Raw genomic sequence first — 21,704 nt, 5'->3', positions numbered from 1 at the left:
AACCCGTTGCTGTGAAAAAACAGATCTTAGAATAAAAATACTACTTGATTAAGTTCCCAAATCACTGAGTATTAAACAAGCATCTGCCTCAAAGCTTACCAAGTTTATTCATTACTGTGTATGTCCTTACCTGAGATTGTGAAGAAGAAAAAATAAATCTATATCATTTATTTCCTTCTGAAACGAGGGGGAAATTTTAGTTTTACTTATAGTTACAATAATTGTCTGCATTACAGGTGATGTCACAGTCTCTGGAGATAGAATTACATTTGTCTTTGAATCCCTCTAAGGAACTGAATATAGGACAAGGAAACAGAGCTGGTCTTTTCAGTCCCAGAGTTCAGACATACAGGTGCATCATTTTATGCTTTATTAGTTTTCTTTTTAAATGTGAAACGTTAGTGCACAACACCACATGTAGACTTCAACACTGTGATAGTATAGCACCAAATTTGCTGTAACTACTTTTTAACAGTGCTAGTCAGAATAGTAATACTGCAGTACTAGGTCAAGAATCAGCCCTTGCATTTCATACCTAACAGGAACTTTATCAGCTTGTTGCACTCTGGGAGACTGTAATACTCTTTCATCTTTGGTAATGAACAAGGTTTGAAGTATGTTTTGTTTTGTTTTGTTTTGTTGTTTTTTTTTCACAGATATTTCAACATTATTCTCTTATTCTATGTCCAATGTTATATTCCAAAGTGCCAAGACCGAACAGTCAATGACTCCATTCCTAGTTTTGTTACTATATATACCAACTGTCAGGACTATTTAGAAATAATGGTACCAGACACTGTACTTGTAAAAACACTTCATAAACACTGAAGTTGTAACAAAAACCTAAACAAGAAAACAAAAAAGAAACTCTAGTTCATTCCCCTTTGCTACTCAACGACACTGGGCTGTTTCATCCCCAAGAGCTGTATCTGCAGAACCAATGCAGACAAAGAACAGACACCAGCTACATCTGCATGCTTGTCAGCTCTGGTTGTTTTCATAGAGAGACAACAAAGCACAAAGAAGCCTGGGCACAGTGAGCATCAAACTCTGAATCCTCCACATTAAAGTACAGAAGCAAAACAATGAAGACTGGGAACGATGGCAAGGAGCAGCTCCGCAATGCACTGTTTGCAAAGTGCCTATGTGGAAGGGACAAAGAGCAAGGCAATAGCACAGCACTACATACAATGCAGAAGCACAAAGAGAAGAATAAAGGGAAGATATGGAGGTGGAGAAGTGTGGGGTGCAGTGAAAATAACTTCAGTGTTTAAACCCAATTAAACACAGCCTCAGACATAGACGTGTCCGATACCGAGACCCCATCAGCACTGTTACCGCTACACACACACAAGAAACAGTCTCTAACTGGTGTACTAGGGACACAACGTAAAATGCATTATAAGCAATAGCTGCGCTGGGGGAGGCAGAAAAGCAGAACTATTCTATAAACAGCCCAGTACGTACTGCTGTTACTTGCACTTGGCAGACTTGAAGGGAAACCCAGCAAAGCCACCAACTGCCCGCACCGAGGCTCCCGGCCCGGCCCAAAGCCACGGCCTAGCAGTGGGGCAGCACCCATCCCTCCGGCCCGGCCGCTCCGTTCTAAGGGCAGCGCTTCCCTCTCCGGCACCCGCCAAGGGCTGGGATGGGATGCGCTGCGCTCGCCCCACTCTGGGGCCTACGGGCCCGGAGGGAGGATGGCACCGAGAGGGCGGCGAGCACCGGGCGATCTCTTTCTCCCTCGCCACAGCCTCACCCTCTGCTCCCCGGCCCCGCTCCGGGGAGGAGCGGCAAGGAAGGGAGCGGACGGGCGCGCAGCGACACCCAACTCACCAGCTGCTCGGCGGCGCCCCGTCCCCTTCCGCCATAGCTGTTGACGTGCCGCCCTGCTCGGTCGTAAAGCACCTTCGGGGAGTTGGTATATTGTTGTTTCTTTGCGACGCCTCTCTGCCCGCCCGTCTACGAAGCTGTCGCAAAGTGAGGGCGCCGATCGCTAAGCGCGGAAGCCGGGCAGGGAAGAAGGCGAACTCGCGTGGCGCTGGCAGCATGGGGGACGCGCTGGACGAGCCGTGGTGGGAGGCGGCGGCGGGAGAAGGCAGCGGCCCAGGTATGCCGAGCTCGGAGCGAGCTCTAAACCCTCCTTTCCCTGCCCGCTGGTTTCCCTGTTCCCGCTTGTCCCCTCCCAGTCTCAGCTTTTTACGTCCCGCTTCACGTTTTCCTCTTTCTCTCGCCACCCGCCAGAACTTCGCTATACGTGAGTTTAAATGCAGAGGGGTGGGAGCGGAGGAAGGCGGCACTCTGTGAGCTCTGAGGGCGGCCGCCCCCTGGGGATACTTAGTCTGTAAAGCGCTGCGTTCCGAAGCTGGGTTTAACTGATCGTAGCATCACAGAGTATCCCAAGCTGGGACCTCACCGAGTCCACCTGGTGGCTCTAGGAAGGAGCACCCCAAACCCAAGCCTTGTGTTTCGGTGCCGTGTCCAAACGCTCCTTGAATTCCTGCAGCTCGGGGCCTTGATGAGAGGATGTTGCTTAATGTGGCTTGATGACCGTTATCATGAGCGCGTTTATGGTTCTGTAAGGCCTTGGGAATCCTAAACCCAAAGAAGAGCCTCCGGAGGGAGAAGTACCTGTGGCACCTGAGCGCAACACCCGTGTGCTCAGAGGGTGGACTCACCACTCTAGTGATGTGCTGTGAAAGGACAGGAGCTGAATGGCTTCTTCTTCCCCTCTTTGAGCACAGTGTTAAGGGTAATTTGTCTCTCTTCCCAATGGTGATGATATCTGGCTCTTACACCCGGTGTCTTGTTGTAGAATCACAGGATGGTTTGGGTTGGAAGGGACCTTAAATATCACTAGTTCCAACCCGTGCCATGGGTAGGGCTGCCACCCACCAGCTCAGGCTGCCCAGGGCCTCATCCAGCCTGGCCTTGAGTGCCTCCAGAGATGTGGTATCACAGCTCCTCTGGGCAGCCTGTGCCAGACAATTTCCTTTGAAAAGGCACTTGGAAAATCTATTGAGAGAAATTGTACATAGGTATTGTAAGGATGGGGTCAAAAGCCTTAATGAGGCTGCTGAACATTTCGTTTTAATTCTCAGGCTCATCTGTGTTCTACAAGCACCTCCTATTCCCATGGCAAATGCTCTTCTTAAGGTATTTAGGACTCTTCAAGCCCTTGTGCTAACCATGCCAACTAGAAGTTACCTTTATCGTGGCTGGTAAACTGCTTTTTATTTAATATTCACAGCTTTCCTTTAGAAACTCAGAACATTTCAGGAAAATGCTTATTCGCTTGGATGATAAACTTTTGGCATAATGGATAAATCATCTGACTTTGAGCTGAGGACCCCAACTCTCAGTTGCACACAGCTCCTCTGGATTTTTGCAATTATAAGGTTGCTAAGGTGTCTCATCCAGCCCTGTGCTAAACTCACTACATGTAGCAAACTCCTAAAATACCATATGAATGTTTTACTACTTACACTGCAGGTGAATGTTGTGCACACCACTTACGCGTTCTGATCTCCAGATCCCACCTTTGCAAACTTGTTGACAGGTTCTTTATGTGGATCCTGCTGTTGTGTTATGTTGTCACAAGCCATCAGTTAAATAGGAAAACGGTCCACACATTTTTATTGGGTGTTGCTGCTCCTCACATACAGCAGATGTGAAATCAGTTGTTAGTTTGTCCCACGTCTTGTGGACACTATAAAGTGCTTTAAGATCAAGTGGCAAGAAATAGGAAGTCAGGGTTTGCAATGTACGGTGTAAGCAGAAATACAAGAATATACTTTCCCACTAGAGCTTTTGACAGATTTCATCACGTTTATTTCTGTGAAACACATAGTTTGTTTAAAAAAACTATCCGACTTCAATTGCTGACCTATTTTAAAAAGCATCTCCGCCACAATGATGGGTAGAAAGCAGGAAAAAAATAAAATATATTCTTTAAATACCTACCTCGTGCCAAATCCCTTACAACTAGCCCTAGAATAAAAACTGACCAATGAAATATTCATCGCAATATCTCAGCCCTCGTTAAGTGTCTTCTATTTTAGCAACTTGTACTCGGAAGACACTGCTTCTGAGAAATAGTGTATGAAAAGTGTTCAGACTTGCAAAAGGGGGATGAAAGTACAGAACACATATCCTAATAGATGGATGTATGAGTAATTCCTAGTCTGATTTTGACCACATCGTTAGAAACCATTTCTTTAGAGTCTGTATTAAAAGTTGAAGGTAGTTACTCTCACTTGTGGGACATAAATGCTTGCATGAAGGGGTTAGCCATCTATTTACCTTGCCACATGACACAAACTAAAGTATCTCGCCCAGTAACTTCTTCAGCATACTTTTTGCTTTCAGAGATTTGTAGAAGGTCTTTAGAGATTTTTGGCTATTTCTTAGTTTTGCTTAGTGTTTCACACGTCCCGAGTCATGTAACTTCAGGGCTTCTTTCCTTCCGTTTACCAGTACATGCCACAATGCTGTGCAGTACTGAATACCATTTTTGTGTTCTACTCAGAACTAGAAGGAGAGATGAAGGGATACTGAGGAGTTTGTCTAGTGCTGGGTAAGACACCAGCTGTTTCCTTGTCTCTCCCTGAACAGAGCACTTCTAACAGCATTACAATGTCTCTCTTGCCTGTTACGGGTGTGCTGCATCTCCGGGCAGGCTAAGGAAGGGGTACAGGCCTTTGCTTTTCCATAAATTCTTCCAGTTGCCTCTTTTTTTCTGCTGCCACTCCTTGTCTTTCATTCTCTGTGCTTTCCTTGTCTTCCTTTATCCCATAAGACTGTAGTATCTGTCCTTGTCTTTTACATCCTTAAGGAAAAAAGCTGTATGGATCATGTCCCTTATAAGTTGAAATGAGTTGTATCATCCCAAGTCAAAGCCAAAGACATGGAAACTCTTTTACGCCAGTAGTAAAAACAGGTATGAAGTATAGTATTGTACTGTGGATGATGATCTGACAGTACCACCATTTGTGTGCTCTAAAGCAAAGGATGTCGTGGGAATTCATTTTTTTTGCCCATAAGTTTTTATGTTCTGTTTGTAGGCTGGTAACAAATGGTGCCAAGTGGCATCAGTTTGTTATGTGGGCTTTGCAGCTACTGAGAAGTGGACTGTTCATCATAGCTCAATTATCGAGAGATTTGTTTGCATAATCAGAGCTGGGATCTGTTGGTGAGCAGGTCTGTGTATGGAGCGTGTTCTCTCTTTCCTTTGGCTCATCCATCAGCTGCTGTCCCTTCTGATTAAATCTGTTACTGTGCTGATGCTCCTCTTCTCATCTGTCTGATGAGCATGCCAGGCTGTCAGCTGCTTTTTGGAAATCACTGTACTTCTTTGCATCACGCACACATGTTCCGTATCTTGCAGAACATATCACAGAGTGCTTCAATGAGCTTTATTTGGACCAGAGCATATGTCACGTGTAGCTTCAGAACTTTACTGTTAGCTGTAGATTTAGTGAATTAAGTTGGAGTGCTTCTCTTTTTAATGTAGAAGAGTCTTTTCTTGATTTCTGTTCTTGGCCAAAATGTGTCTTGTAAGGCACGTGCTGAAATAAGGTTTTGGTAGGCCGATCTTTTGAAACCTTCACTTTTTTTTAACTACCCATAGAGAATTTCTTGTGAGGCTGTTGAGGGAGCCATAGGTTTCTGTTGTGGGTTTGTAAAAATAGTCCCGCAGGAGTGCTAATGTGTTGTACTGGCTCAGTGGCTAAGTTAAACTTTTAGCTGTGAAATAAAAGGGAAACAAATTGGGTAACCAAACGCATCAAAATCTCTCTTTGCTTCAGCAAAACGGTCCCAATTCTGGCTGTGATGTTGCGATCACCACCAGCTTTTGCTTTATTTAGGGATTAGGATTTGGCAGTTCTTAAAGAAAGACCTATGTGAAAGGAGCTTTCCCACAAATTATCAGTTGAGCCATTTAGACTGTTGGAATGCACTCTGTTAGGGGAAGAAGAATGAGGGAGACATTAATACCAGGGAAATAAATTAAGTCTTATATTCTAAAACAGTAACTCGGGTTAGTTGGTATTATGGAATTCCTGCGGTAGAGTTACTTGCAGTAATAGTACCTTGTTAGTTTTAACTTTCAACAATAAAATAGTCAGGAATTTTCTTGTTAGGACACCAATTGCTATTTTGCAGATAACTAAAAACTAAGAACAAATGTGGAGCCTCTTCTAGCATTTGATATTTTTTGTTTGTCTTGGCTGGAAGGAAATTTGAGTGAATTTTAAGTCTTTAAAAGAGGGTGTACCTCAATTATTTCATGGGTGAATGAGAGCTACTTGTGCAAAGAATTAATTTGGCTTAAAAATAAGCTTCACTAGAAGATATGACTGTATCTGTTCATTTTCCATGCTAGTGGGCAATTGAAAGGGAGGGGCAGAATTGCAGCAGTCCGAAATAACACAGTTGCACTTCTTTACAGTCACAAGTGTTGTTACACTTGACACAAATTTTGATCAGTTCCAACTGATCCAAGTGAACTGAAATCTAAATACTGTATTCCAATAAAACGATGACAGCTAAAATAACTAATACAAGCAACGTCAATCTCAGTTTTGCAACTGTTCTCTAAAGGTAACGTCTACACTAACGCAAGTGGGGCAAATCAACTCACTGAGGAGAGAATTGTTTGTCTTTAGGTTATATTTCTAAAGTGATGTTTGGCACAGCAAGGAACTTAAAACTTCTTGAAGCTCTATGCATTATAAAAGAGTCAATTTTTTTCCATCCCTCTCCATTTTTTCTTTGCTAGCTAACATGAAACACCCAGACTGAAACACTTCTTTACTAGACTGACTGAAAATGAAACGTTCCCTTGTTCAACCCTGTTTCATGTAGTTTATTGCATAAATCTGTAGAGACAAAATTGGTGTTGCTGTTTGTGGAACGTGTTGAAACTGATTTGTATCTCATTTGTTTCTCCTCTGCAAGGGCCAAGTTCTGGAATTATAATTCCTATACACCTATACACCTATAATTGGTGACCGTTAACATTCTGACCATGTGGATGATTTCAGACTTCTCCCCAATGGAAATGAAGGTTCAATTGCTTAAACCCACGTCATAGATGACAGAAAACAATTTACCTTCTCCCTCCGCTGTGAAGGCAGGTTTTAGACACAGTCCTTATAATATGTAGCTTTCCAGAACTGCTGTCTTGAAGTGGCTTGTTGAGATGTCCAGAAGGGATTCTGACAGGTAGTTTAGTTGCATTTGTTGGCTTTGGTTTGGGGATCCGAGTTGGAACTGATTGACGGAACGCATCAGTAATCTCGAAGTAAACGAACAAACAAAAGGTCATGTTAGCAGGAGCGGTTGGTTGTATGTTTAGCACTTTACTGTTCTTTTCCAGTTCATATAGTTAAATATGTTGCTCTCACTTAGAACTGTCTGCCTAAACTATCTTACCCTCATTGGTAATGAGAGTGTAACACTGAATATAACTCACCTGCTTGTTTGATAAATACCAAAGAATCCAAATGGCTGGAAATTCTCTGCCTAGTAATAGTTTTTCTGTCAGCCCTCTGACTAGTACAGCAGTCCTTTGGGCTAAGTGATGGCATGGCATTCAAAGTCTGTGAATTCTGACTTCTCTGGGTGATTAATCAGATAATTTCCATGTGAAGAAGCAAGACATGATTGAGTCCTGAGTAGGAGAAAAGACTTAGCTTGTATTTTACTGTGAGAAACCCATTCTCTGAAAGTGACCACAGCGTACACAAAGTGAATATATTTGTAGGAGAGAATGGAAATGTTAAAAATATATTTTCCCTTATTCATGATCCACATTTGCTTAGTGGATCATGAATAAGGGAAAATAGATTCATAGAACCATTAAGGTTGCAAAAGACCTTTAAGATCATTTAATCCAACCATCAACCCACCCCCACCATGCCTACTAACCATGTCCCTCAGTGCCACGTCTACACGGCTCTTTAACACCTCCAGGGACAGTGACTCCACCAGCTCCCTGGGCAGCCTGAGCCACTGCCTCACCACTCTTTCTGACATCTCTCCTAACATCCAACCTGATATCCAACCTCAGAAAGGAACTAGAATTCTGAGGTCTGAGCCAATCAGAATCGGTTTGAACTGGCTCAGAATCGGGTATAAAATAATGCAGAGGAAGATAGCAAGGATGATTGGTTATGGAATGTCTTCTGTGTCAAGAGTAGTAACATACATTGAAACATATGTTTAGAAATTAGGTTGAAGAGAGAAAAAACAATACAAAATTCTAGCATTATTCCTAGTCCATGGATGGTGAATAGGGGAATTCGCTCTTTCAAATGATGTACTTGACAGGGCATACAGAGAAGATATCAAAAGACAGGTAAAAGATAAGGAAAAGGAAGCGTTTTCCCTTGCTAATGAACAAATGCACATTGGCATGGGCAGGTAAAATGATTAGATAAATTTCTGTGGAGAGAGATTAGATTCATTCATGAAGTCCATCAAGGACTGCTGAACATAAAGATGTGAGATAGGTTTCAGCTGAGGAGAGACCTAAGTTGTAGACTGCTAGAAGCTGGACTTGTCGCCCTGCTTGCTTGATACATGAGTGTTTTGTGAGAAGCATTTCTTGTTGGTCACTGTAGACATTGAGATACATGGATACTAGGTCTAACAGTGTAACTTGTTTTATATTTTTATTCTTGAAATCAGAAAGTATTAATTTGTAGCTTTAATCTATACACTGAGAAGGGGAAGTGTTTGGCCTTGAAAATGAGAAAGCTGTCTTTTTCTTTGCTTTATGGTCTTTGAAAGATTTTACCCCTAGGTGGCAGCAAAGTTTGTGGGTTCATGATGCATCGTTATTTACCTATAGCCGAATTGAAACTTTTAATTAAATGCTGAATTGAAAAAGGAGATGCATTTGAAAACTAATTTTGCATGTTATCACTCAGATTGTTATCACGAAAGGGAAAAAAACACAATTTCTTTTCCCCGTGCAAATGATTTATACCAATGGTAAGTGTCTATGTTAGGATGACTAAACGTGCACGTCTGCAATTGGACTGTATTTGACTGTATCACAGTGATTTCTGTTCTAGGCAGCGATTTAACAAACTATCCACCTAGCTCACTCCCTCCTCTTTCATCTCTTAAAAACTGTGGTTTCTTCATCATTCCTAATACAAATTATAGAGAGAAAGGGGTGAATAACTTTAAATTTAAGGCAAACACTTAGGCTGATATTTAAGTTTTTGACTTTTATTATGTGTATAGCTAGATCAGTGGCTCATCTTTATTTTTTTTAAGCTTGCTACTTGACATAGTGACTCTGCTGTGAGTTGCAAGAATATTTGGGGGCAGTTGACTAGAGAAGTGCTTAAGCTGCTGTGATTGTACCTGTAAAAGGGGGGGGGGGGGGGGGAGAATTATGTGGAATATGTTTGGAAAGTACATGGAAGCAACTTTATATCAAAGACTTCACTTATTTCGTTGCATAGTGAAGATTTTTGAACAGCCCTCTTAGTGCTTTCCCTACTACTTGGTCTAAAGGCCTGTATGCAGGTACAATAGACATGACATGCTTGTATTTTTTTAGGAAGAGCTATGTGACTAAAAAACTATATGAAGATACTGGTGGCCTTTTCAGTTTGGTATTTAGCTCTTAGCTATTTATGGGTAGTCTGTGTGCACACCAAGAATGTCCTCAGATTTTTTCAACCCTTTTAACCAATTCATTTCTTCCATCAAGAGGATTGGTTTTTTGTCTACCCCATTCTTCATTGCCATCCACTTGCTTCTTGAATTTGCCAGCTCCGTGTTCATAATTGGTGTTAAGTTACAGCTCCTTGAGTTCTCATTTGTAAGACAATTCTATTTGCTTCCTTTCTAAGTGATCAAAGAGGAAATACGACACTGATCCTTCAAAAACCAGGTTGAACTGCCTTTTGTACTCCTCTTTTCCATCAGTGCTCTCAGAACACTGTTTCTGACTACTTGGATCATTGTACTAATTTGAGGGTGGATTAAGTAAGTAGTTAAAGCAACTATCTAAGGTACAAGAAACTGCTGTTTCATACAGGTTTTTTAACTTCTTCAGTTTTAAATTGACTTCTATTGTTGCTGTCAATCATCTGAAGTAGGAGCAGGCAAGAGAAAGGCTATTACCCTGAGAACTTGTATGGGGTGCAGGTGTTTGTTATCCCACAGTGGATGGCAGTGGGTATTTCAGGGGTTGGAACTTCACAGGTGACAGCTGTCAGATTTTCACACACAACTGTGAAATTGCCCTTTTGTAATTTCAGGAAGTTGGCTGTGAAGGTTTGCTCTGACATACCAGGATTTACATTCCACGTACCCTTCATTCTTTCCCAAGGACACAGAGGCAACTTATCAGTTACAGACATGGGACATCAGGCGTTCTGCCACAATGCAGTGCTGGTTTTCTGGGGAGGGGCTAAGACAGGTGTGCATGTGGGTATACACTTGTTTATGCGCTGCTCAAGTAGTTCTGCCTTTGGTCCTAATCTCACTTTGCTCTGGAAGTGCGGTACATACTTTGCTTCCTGTTTGAACTGTACTTGTTTGAATAGAAGGGAAGATGTCACGCTTCTGCAGTAGGCTTTCTCACTTATCTTTCTGGTGTCGTTGTAGAAGTGTGTCTAGGAGAAGTAACTTCAGATCCGGTTCTCTCTCACTCCTTAGATTTTTTTTAGTTTAACAAATTTGAGCAGTAGAAAGAATCATAAGCAGCTTTAATGAAAGCAGCCAGGGGATGGTGCTGAAAAGCCCTTACACAGAAACCCAGATGTCTGCACGTGCAAGAGCGTGCTGCTTGCCAGACTGCAGCTTATTCCTGGATGACCGAATGCAGACAGAACCTAAGCCAGGTCTGCAAGCGAGGATGAGTTAAGATGGAGTGGCAAAACTAAATATTCCCTTTGGTGTCCATGCAAGATGTTTTAGGCTGAAATTTTCACTTGGGCCCCTTGAGCTGCACAGGGCATTTGACTATTTCCTTTTCTTTCACTATGTCCTGGCATCCATCTTCTAGGAATCCAGTGGGAAATTTCTCAGTTGCTCTGTATTTCCTTTTATGCAACTGGATTGTGTGCATGACTATATTCAGATGTGTAAGAAGGAGCAGGGTCAGTAGTCCTTATTAATATTGGTTAGACCTCAGCCAGAGTACTGTCTAGCTTGGGGCATTGCATTTTCAGAAATAACACACACCATTATAAATAGCTGTGCAGTGGGGAAATAATTACTGATCTGTATAGCTGTAGTACTTGAGCTATTAGGTGGGAAAGCGATTGGGTTTGTTTAACCTGGAGAAAACAGAAGTGAAGAAAGATATGTTAATTGCTTTCTAATATGTGAATGGCTGCTGCTGAGAAAGTAGTTCTCCAATTCCAATGGGAGGATAGAAAACAAAAACTGGATATCAAGTTCAGCAATGGGAATTCAGTTTACAAATTAGCAGTATTTTTAGTGGCAAGAAAGCTTCAGCCCCATTACACATTCCTGGGGTTACTGAGAAATTATCATTGCAGAGGTTTTAGAACAGAAGGGGCCAGGCATGGTTTAGGTCAAAGTGTAGCAGGAAAATGGGCAGAAAAATGTCCCAAGGTCTCTTCTGTGCTCAGTTTCCTATGATTTCTACTGTTTTGCTGACAGTAGGCCTGTTACAGTACCTGTGATTTCAACAACATGAAGTATCTGACAGAAAGACTTACATTAAGGTTAGAAATAACTTCCATATATGTGATGAATTGTACTCATGTGCCACCATGGTGTTGTTTGCTGAACACCCAAGCTTATATCTACTTTCTGATGGTGGGGTAAAGAAAAAGTGTTGGACAGAGTCGGGGACAAAATTGGAATTCCTAATTGCTAAAGTTCTGCCATGTGCCTTGTTCTTATGGGACATCTTCACTGGATAATATGGTAATCTTGAAACGTAAGGTAGTTTAATAGACAGATGACAAGATGCAGGGAAAGGTGAGTTTGTGTTGGGGGTCATTTCTCCTAGGGGAAGGACTGACCTGGACTCAGGGCAGTGCAGCCTTCCCTTTACTAAGATGGAATGCCTCTTGAGATGGAATGCTCTTAGGTGCCCTATTAGGGCACTGACCATTGTCAAGAAGAAACGGCGTCATTTTTGGTCCATCCACCACCATGCAATATTAATTCTGTCCATGGGAGGGCAGTGCTGACACTTAAATGTTTCTGCTGGTGCTTAAAAGTTGGTGTAGTTCTACAATACATTATTTTACAAATGTTTATGAGATCATCAATTCTCACAGTTTAAATCACTGCTGCCATTCGTGGAGTAGAAATCTTGACACTGAGTCTCATTCTGTATGGATTGTGTGGGCATCTAGGGAGGGATGTGCTTGTATGTTTGTAAATATCCACCTCTCAAAGGTACGTAGAACTAAACTGATACCTACAGGCACTTTTTAACACGAAAGCATTCTCAGTATTAAAATCATCAGCTCAAAAGCTCTGTGAGCATATATTTTCTCATATAAGTTATGATATATGTTGAAGAAGTTTACAGAGGTAACCAGGTTATGTCCAAGAATACTCTGCATGGAGGAGGAAAAAACCCTGTGCTTTTATCATCAGGGCCTTTTTTCTGTCTGGGAGCAGGCTGCTTTCCTCTGTGGAGGTCACATTTAATGGTGTGTTAACGAGAGTCCCATTTTTACATGCAGACATATATTTTACTATGCAATTAATATATATGTAATTATATTATTAAACTAGCTACATATTTTAAACATAGACGAGTCTTTATATATACTACACACGTAAAAAAACCTCTGTGTTTGACCCCATTTGTTGATGTTTCTGTGGCATAAAGCACCACCTATAAAAGCTTCAGTGTGAGACAGTCAAAGATAAGGAATTCTGGATTTTAGTTCACTTCTCCCCTGTGTTTTTCTCCTCTCAGCTTTAAAGTGAGAGTCAATTCTTTGTATCCCAGGAGGCTGTCAGGAGGACTGTTGAATGGTGGTTGTACATTTGGAGTGCTTTGTGATGTATCTATGTGCTAGATTGCATCTCTGCAGACAGTCCTGGTGGTATCTAAGAAGATAAGACCAGCGCTTTGGCAGCAATTCCACTATAAAGAGATCTCATCTTTTGTTGCTTGTCCCAGCAGTTTTGCTGACATAGCTGCTTGTTTGAGCCGTCCTATGAAGTAAACCCTTATTTTTGTTTGAATCCAGGTTAGTTTCTTGATCTGATTCACAGTGCTACTTCATGAGCAGTAATATCAGCATAACTAAATGGACAGTACCCTGTGGTAGGGATAAGAGGGGAAGTAACTTCTTTTGCCTATCCTTGTATGAAGACCCTGATGTGTCAGGCCAGCACCTGCGGAGTGGAGAGTCTTATCTTTTTACTTCTTACAGCCTTGCATTTGGTCCCCAGGTACCATGTTGATGTTATCTACTGTGCTTTGAATTAGGAAGTGTAGCTGGCTAGTCCTGTATTTTTTTGTCAGTTATATTCATTAATTAGCAACTTGAGGGTGGGATTCTTTTCTTAACCCTGAGATACCTTTCAGCTGACGGATGGGCACTCTGCTCTCAGTACCATTATTAGCTCTTAGTCTCTTTTCCTTCCTTCCTTCCCCTCCCTTCCCTCATCTGTCCTCCCTTTTGTGACAAAAAAAATAATAAATATTTCAAAGGAAATATTTTATTGTGTAAACATAAAGACTCAGAAATGCTGAGCACTGAATTGTTGACGCTGCCTTTACTTGCATTCCTTTGCTTGCTTACAGAACTAAAACTGAAAAGAGAAAGAGGGCTGATAACTTCTGCCATTTCCTGTATCATTTAATTTTTCCTTTCTGTTTCTGAGGACTGAACATGACATCCAGTGGAGAGATTGGATTTGTAGATCTGAGAGCAGGTGTCTGCACGCTGTTTGGGAAAAGGGATGGCCTGATACTGTGATCTGATGAAAACTGTTCTTATGCTCTGTTTCACTGTTTAATCCCTCAGGTATACCCTACTTAGTGGTTTGGTTTTCTTTTTTTTTCCTTTGCGACTGTAATTCCCATTAATATTTATTTATATCACTGTTGTAAGTACCTGTTGAATTTTAGGCTTTTGGGCAAACTCTGAAAACTGAAGTGTCTTACCTTCCAGTATTAGAACAGCAGTACTTACCACTTGGAGTGCATCTGAGTCCTGGAAAAAACTGCCTTGGTTGATTGAAATGTAATACAGTTATGCTTGGTGTTTATGTCCAGTGTTTAAATCATTTTTCAGACATGTCATTTAATTTTTCTCTTGCACTGTTCTTTCTTTGCCTGATAAGCAAGTAGGTGAATATTCCCTCTCAGTAAAAAGAACTCATCTGAAATACGGAGTGCTGATCTGAGCAGCTTGAAGTAAATTTGTAAACACTTGCAGTTTCACTCTCTAAGCTGTGCTTTCTCTTCTTATGATGAAAATAGAGCTAGCTTGTTTTTATTCAGACAGCTGTGTAAGTTTCTGCTCTCAGCAAGTACATCTGAGCAAATGTTCTTCTCTGCTATATATTTTGAAACAGGTATTGGGAATTTGAATGGGATGAACATGTATTATTTTGCAAATAAAAGTATTAGGCAAGGTAATAATTGTATCTTTTCATGTGTTGAAAATCTATGACAAAAATTCCCATGTGAAGTCAGTTAGGGTAGATTAATTAATGGGGGGGGGGATATAATTGTTCCTTAATCAAGGCTTGTTTTTTAGGAAATGTAGCGAGTTTACTTACATATAATATTGGTACATCTTATTTGAGGATTAATGGTAATGTGTGACTGATTCCTTTGTGTTTTGTTAATTGGACAGTTCCTGGTAAACCACCAGCAGAAGTACTGAGACAGGAGCAGAAGTACTGAGTGTTGTGAACTTTGGCCTAGGGCCATGCTTATAACATGCCCCTGCAGGGATCTTGGGTATCAATCAACAGAACATGCAGTACTCCAAATTCTAGACATGCAGAGAATGCGTTCTGAATGGACTGCTTCTGCTTTTCAATTTTGGATGAGCCTTTCAGTAATAATGTGTAAACTGAATGTAAGAAAGTTACCTGTTCATATAATTGGCAAGGTTATCGTAAATTTATTATAAAAATCAAGTTATCATCTTGGCTTGCCTGAGTGCTCTCTACTGTCTCAATTGGCAACTTCTGCTGAAGTTGGTGGGTGCCAACTTGCAATGTTCTGCAGGATGAGACCATTCATTTCTTCTGACCCATGGAATCATAGAATCATTTCAAGTCAGTGATGGTAAACTGAAACAAATCTAGTGTGAAGGACCTCTTGTGAAGCTTGATAACCCGATACAGCAGTTCTTGAAGCTATTCATGACATTAAGCTAGACTTACACCATCCCACATTTTGACTTTAAAGTTTCTGCTGCTCAGCTGTAGTGTCATAGAGTCATGGAATGGCTTAGGTTGGAAGGGACCTCAAAGATCATCAGGGGACCTCCAAGTACATTTGCTACATTGAGTTCCAATCACAAAATCTGTAACTTAATAATTTTTCTTCCTATCGTAGATTTTACCTAGAAGAAGTGTGTGGGGGTGGTGGGCTTTGCTTTTCAATAGAAGCTATTCCTTCAAATATCAGCTATTGCCTACAGTTGTAACCATGTGGATTCCTGTCCAATAAAAGTCCCTTTGTTATGTTAAAGTGTGTGCCAAAGTCCTTTGCTGAATCAGCTGCTAAATTCTACTGCAGATATGATATGATTTTTTTTCTTTAAACTCCAGATAATGTAAGCAAAATAATGATACAGGTTTAGTGAAGAAATGAATAGGAACTTTGTCCTTACATGCAAACTTCCTTATCGATAGGAGATTTTATATTAATTCCAGTACTTCCACCTCTGAACATAAGTTACTTGGGCATTTCTTTAGAATAAGAGGCTGCCTTTCCAAATTCACTTTTTTTTTTTTCAAGACAGCTTTTGTGATCTGAATGCGCATTTCAGATCTTTTGGCTTGATTTACATTCAATGTGAAGCTAGTCTACCACTTGCAATATCTTCTGGGAGGTTACAGTTTGCTGTTTGGCCCACGTGTAAACTGAGGCAGCCTTGTTTATGTTACTGTTCTTTTCTTATGCGATAATACCATATCCATCACTGAAATATCTTAACCTTTTTTTTGTCTGTACTTTGTATGGTACTGCAATTTACTCTGGTCCTAGAGGTCCGTGTGTTCAGAGAGGTGGTCTAGTGCTACTTCTTACTACTTCAGTCGAGCTTCCTCTGCTTATTATGTGAAAAATATGATGGTTGGTCACACTTGCTAATCTTGTTTCTTCTTCAGTGTACTTATATAGCAAGTTGGACTGATAATGAAGAGCTTAAATGAAATCTGAGTGTTGTATGTGAATGCATTCCCTTTACCATTACCTCTTAGAAATGTATTTCTGTTAATTGCTTTACAGTGTACTTAAACGATAGTAATTTTTCTGTTGTAATGAAAACAAAACAAAACACAGAAGTTTGCCTTACTGGGAGGGAATTAGGGTTTACATGAAGCTATAAAAACAGATTTATAAAAGGATGGGGATAAAAAGTGGTTGTCTTGGTCTGGAGCATATCATTTATGCATCGTAAATCTGATACAAGATACAATACATGTTATTTTGATTGTGTGTGTGATATAATGATCATTATCTGAAATGAGAGTGCTAGGAGGGATTTGGAAGAAACGGAAGGTAACAAGTTAAGTCTTTTCTGAAGTTAGCAGGCAATATTATGGCTTAATTCAAATTGTTCCATACATGCAAAATAAAGTAAAATAAAATAAAAAATACAAACACACACACACACAAAGGAACCAAAAATGTTCTGCAAGCAATGATAAAAATAATCAATTATTTACTGTTTATGTAATGTTAAAATATTTCACCAAGGAAAGTTGCAGTCAAAGGTAATGTGAGTTATTTTGAAAATGGAAATACATAAAGATGCATTTATACAAGTGCAAGACTAGATATTTTACATAACTGTATTTCAATTAGAAGATAATACAGTAAGTGCACACTTGATAACACTAAGCAGGCAAAACTTAACGTTAGTTTTGTATACTGTTGTAAAGTTCATGCACAGATCTCTCCCATAGGACAAGGGCCGTTCCAAATAATTCTTGCTGGGATGAAAAACAGGATGGATTGCTGGTAAGGGTGTCAGCATGGATGAGAGTCAGTTATAGACATTACTTACTGTAATTTGTGATTGCCGTGGGAGAGGAGTGGCTGTTGGTGTGATAGTAATACTGCTGGTGATTTTATTGGTGGGCTTACTGGGTATTCCATTAGCTAGTGCTGGAGTTCTGTTATCTTGCACTGGGGTACAAGGGCTGACGGTCTTGGAACCGGTGAGAGCTTGGACATAAGGACTTCCTAAGTGGATGTGGATTTTGTTATCCTCAGTAGTTATTACACTTGATCCCGTGCTGTTAGACCTCTGAAACTGCCATGACGACTGCCTGTCAGGGGATACTCTGAAAACGGCATGCTTGGCTCCCATTTCCAAAGGCTCTGAGGAGAGCATTTGTTCCTGAGAACTTGAGCCTGGTAAAGCCAAAGGGGACATTGTTCTTTCAGGCGTTAAGGAACCACATGAGTCAGGAGTTTGAGATCTTGCAAAAGCAGCCATAGTAATGGGAGAAATGGCTTGCTCTGGGCTCATGTAACCTTCTGATACTTTTGACTTTACAGGAGCGAAGGAGGCATTTTGAATAATAGTTATTCTTTGTTTGGGAGTGCCACAGTTAGGTATAACTGCTGTGCTTGTATAGGAGTGAGGACTTTCAGTGTTAGGACTTGTTATTTCTAGTGTTGCTGTGTTCTGTCCATGGTCCGGGGTTACTTTTATGTGCAGAGGTTGGCCAGGTGTATGGCTTAGCACTAGGTCACCAGCCTGTGCACAGTTTCCATTTTGCTTTGTATGAATCTTTCCATTTTGATGGTGGCTTTCTTTGGACTTCATCCAAGGGATCCATAATTTCTTGTGCATGGCATTCCCGATGGATGAGTTGCTTCTGAAAGACACTGATTGCCCCTCCTCATTGCTGTCTTTGTCCTCATTGTCACTGTCTTCATACAGCTGCCCATTTATGACTGCTCGCTCTAAAGGCATGAGTGTTTTGTAATCGGGCGGTTCGTTGTCAGCAGGATCTGTCTGGACTTCTTTAGAAAAAACCTGCAAGTCAGAAATCCGTCTTCCATTAACACCGGGTCTGTGGCTCTTGCTGAAACGTCTGTACCTCTCCAACTCTTTTGTGAGGCCTTCCATTTCTCTTGCTAACTCCCTGTTCTTGTTTTCTTGCTGGGTGAGTTTCTTCTGTAAGACTGTATGATCACCTCGAAGGTGACAGAGTAGGTCTTCTGTTGCCATGTATTCATGCATTTTCTCTTTCAGTGCATCTACTTCTCTGGAAAGATGACTCGATTTCGCTTCTTCTTCTTTGAGCTTCTTAAAAAGACGCTGCTCTTGATTGGACTCTGCCTTTTCCGTTAGTTTATACCTAGCTACTTCCATTTTGACAGCCTCCAGCTCTTCTGACAGGAGCTTGGCTTTGTCCCGTTCATTGACATATCTTCGTTCTAGAGACTCAAATTCATCCTCAGTTTTCATAAGATCATCTTCTATGGCCTTCATTTCTTTCAGCTTCTGCTTAAGCCCCTCAACTTCTTGAGAAAGCTCTTTGATTTTGTTGTTCTCCTGCTGCAGGGAAGTGCTGGATTTAGTAGTCTCTTTAAGCTTATTTTTAAGAAATTCTTTTTCAACAGCTTCCAGTGACTGAAGTCTTTTTCTTAGAATATTTACTTTGGAAGCAAGATCACTTCCTTTCTCCTCTTCTGCTTTGAGTTTGTTTTTCAGTTCATCTCTTTCTTTTGTGACACTGGACACTTTTTCTTCTGCATCAGATTTTGATTTCAGTGCCTTTTTACTTTCCTCAATTAGTTTTTCTGTAATGGACATCACTTTATTTTTTTCCACCTGGAGCTGAGAAGTTGCAGCTTCCAGCTTTTCTTCTGTTTGCTTTATTTTTTCACTCATAGTTTTTCTTTCATCCACAAGCATCACTGTTAGAGTCTTCAGCTTTGTTAAATCTTCTTTAAGCGTGGACTCGGTTTTTTCTAACTTGCTTTCAATTGCTTCGAGCTCTCCAACTCTAGCTTTTAAGCCTTCCAGCTCAAGGGACAACTGTTTTGTTACCATTTTTTCTCTTTCTAGGTTGCATTTCAGGGAGTAGCATTCCTGTTTGCTTTTGCTGAAAGCATCCTCTAATTTCTCCAGCTCCATAATTCTTTTGTTGAGTTTGTCAACTTCCCCTTTAAGGTTCTTGCTCTGCGATGCTTCTTTTTCTAACTTTTTATTAAGTTCTCTGCACTGATCTTCCATTTTTATGAGCTCTTCATCTTTTCCTTCCATCTCCAGCAGTCGTTTCCTTAATTCCTCCACTTCAGACATAAGAGTGGAGTTCCCATATTCTCCCTTATTTATCTTATCCCTTAGGTCTTGCAGTTCATCTTCTGCTTTTCTTAAAGATTTATTGGTCTCTTCCAGCTCATCAATTTGTCGGCTGAGTGCATTTAGTTTTAACCGGAGCTGACGATTCTGGCTGTCTTCATTGGTTAGTTTGGCCATCATTGCTTCTTGATCTTGGGAAACCTTACTGCTTTGGACTTGAAGTTCAGCCTCCAGCCTGCTGGCTTTCTGTTCTTGCTCTTGAGCTTTTGCTTCAGCAAAAGCGAGTTTCTCATGTGCTTGGTCTGCAGAAGTGGTTAACTCTTGAATTTTTTGACTTTGTTGATTCAACTGCTCAGTGAGTCTTTGTTGTTCATCCACAACCATTAAAGCAAAGGATTTCAGTTTAGTCAATTCTTCTTTCAGTTTAGCTATTTTCTTGTTGTTTTCCTTCTCTTTTTTTTCTTGATATGCTGTTTCTTGTTCAAGAAGCTTTTTCAGTCTAGAGAGAGGAAATAAAAGAATATTTTCAAGCCATTTCAATAGGCATTTAAAAGCACACTTGAAATATTATGACATCTGCCAGATGTGCACGAACATTCACTTGTAACTAGAAGCAGACCTCTCCTTGTAGTGTCATAAGGAAGACCCTATGGGTCTCAGCTTTTCTACTCAGAATTCTTTCATAGTGGACGCTTGGATAGTTATCATTAACACTTAAAAATTCCATAGTTATGCATCTTTAATTACGTGTTTAGCTTTTGACAGGTATCAGTGCAATGCAGCCGTTTGATGTTCTGCTCTGGAACAATGCTGATTTTGGCTGTCTGCTGGGACTAGGTGTGTATGTGCAGGTTATTTTGATAATCACAGTGGTTGAGAAATTAAATCAGTGCAGCCCTCAAGGGCAGGTATACGTTACAGCTATATAAACCTAATACCTTTGAGCTACTTATAAACCATCCTGATCTTTTATGATGTTTATCATTAAACCTTACAGGTGTTAAAGTACGTGAAGGAAATGTACCCACACTAGGCTGTTAGATGCACTGACTAATGCCGCTTTCTAAACAGTGCATCAAAGCAAAAACCAAACAATGTCTCGCAGTCTGTCTTCTGTGGAAATACAGATCTTATTACACTGTATCACACCAAAAATCTTCTGTCAAGAGATAAAGAGGGGTTTAGGTTGTGAATGTAAGAAGGCCAAACTTTCTTGCTCCCTACTGGATTCAGATTTGGTCTCATATTAAAACTTTGAAGATGCACTGAAGAGCATCCCTACTTTGTATGACTCTTGAAACTTTTCACAATGATTTCCCCAAATCATTGCTTACAAATTTATATTAGCACTCAGTCTTAGCAAAGATGCAACACACTTCAATGGTTCAAGACCTGTGATGAGGTTGCACATTTGTTCATGTAAAATACTAAGAAGCCTCCAAAAATCTCAAATAATAACAAGGTTCTTTTGCAGATTTTTTGTCGGGGAGGTACTTTTACAGTGCATGAGGTAAGATTAGATTTGGCAACACACCTGCCTCCTTTCAATTAGATTTTTTCCACAGCTGATCTATACATTAAGTATGTTCTGATATTCAATAAATTACTTAAAACCCTAGATTGAAATAATGAAGCATTAGAATTTTTTTATTCTTCACTGTTGTTCATATATATGATGTGTATTCAATTGCATAGAGTGGCAAGGGGGAGAAGGAATTTCCTTTCAATAGTGTTCTTCTACAGCTTTAGCTTCCACTGCTTAATCACTTGTTAGCCGAGGCCCCTTGCCTTCTTTCTTTCTTTCCTTCTTTCTTTCTTTCTTTCTTTCTTTCTTTCTTTCTTTCTTTCTTTCTTTCTTTCTTTCTTTCTTTCTTTCTTTCTTTCTTTCTTTCTTTCTTTCTTTCTTTCCTTCCTTCCTTCCTTCCTTCCTTCCTTCCTTCCTTCCTTCCTTCCTTCCTTCCTTCCTTCCTTCCTTCCTTCCTTCCTTCCTTCCTTCCTTCCTTCCTTCCTTCCTTCCTTCCTTCCTTCCTTCCTTCCTTCCTTCCTTCCTTCCTTCCTTCCTTCCTTCCTTCCTTCCTTCCTTCCTTCCTTCCTTCCTTCCTTCCTTCCTTCCTTCCTTCCTTCCTTCCTTCCTTCCTTCCTTCCTTCCTTCCTTCCTTCCTTCCTTCCTTCCTTCCTTCCTTCCTTCCTTCCTTCCTTCCTTCCTTCCTTCCTTCCTTC

The 21,704-nt window shown here is 40.7% G+C and overlaps 3 protein-coding genes across 11 annotated transcripts in view; 1 reads left to right on the top strand and 2 right to left on the bottom strand.

Annotated features, from left to right (window-relative positions):
- The window catches only part of TBC1D23 (TBC1 domain family member 23), a 28,164-nt gene extending 26,113 nt beyond the window's left edge, over positions 1-2,051 (bottom strand). For all 3 annotated transcript variants that reach the window (XM_072327188.1, XM_072327189.1, XM_072327190.1), the window contains exon 1: positions 1,837-2,051. In XM_072327188.1, coding sequence (XP_072183289.1) covers positions 1,837-2,051 — 215 coding nt within the window. The remainder of the gene's footprint in view (positions 1-1,836) is intronic.
- The window catches only part of CMSS1 (cms1 ribosomal small subunit homolog), a 222,109-nt gene continuing 202,385 nt past the window's right edge, over positions 1,981-21,704 (top strand). Inside the window, exon 1 of one of the 2 annotated variants that reach the window (XM_072327196.1) lies at positions 1,981-2,110. In XM_072327196.1, coding sequence (XP_072183297.1) covers positions 2,050-2,110 — 61 coding nt within the window. In that variant the 5' untranslated portion in view covers positions 1,981-2,049. The remainder of the gene's footprint in view (positions 2,111-21,704) is intronic. The other variant, XM_072327193.1, reaches the window with a different exon arrangement.
- Positions 3,809-21,704, bottom strand: part of FILIP1L (filamin A interacting protein 1 like) — a 192,349-nt gene continuing 174,453 nt past the window's right edge. For 3 of the 6 annotated variants that reach the window (XM_072327182.1, XM_072327181.1, XM_072327185.1), the window contains 3 exons: positions 17,229-19,983; positions 7,116-7,300; positions 3,809-5,961 (listed from right to left, as the gene is read on the bottom strand). In XM_072327182.1, the coding sequence (XP_072183283.1) occupies positions 5,871-5,961; positions 7,116-7,300; positions 17,229-19,983 (3,031 nt within the window). In that variant the 3' untranslated portion in view covers positions 3,809-5,870. The remainder of the gene's footprint in view (positions 5,962-7,115; positions 7,301-17,228; positions 19,984-21,704) is intronic. The other 3 variants (XM_072327184.1, XM_072327183.1, XM_072327187.1) reach the window with 1 other exon arrangement.

This window comes from Excalfactoria chinensis, chromosome 1 (assembly GCF_039878825.1).
Source record: "Excalfactoria chinensis isolate bCotChi1 chromosome 1, bCotChi1.hap2, whole genome shotgun sequence".
NCBI classification, from domain to species: Eukaryota; Metazoa; Chordata; class Aves; order Galliformes; family Phasianidae; genus Excalfactoria; species Excalfactoria chinensis.
The sequence above is the reverse complement of the archived record's forward strand: the minus strand, read 5'-3'. Positions and strand labels throughout refer to the sequence as shown.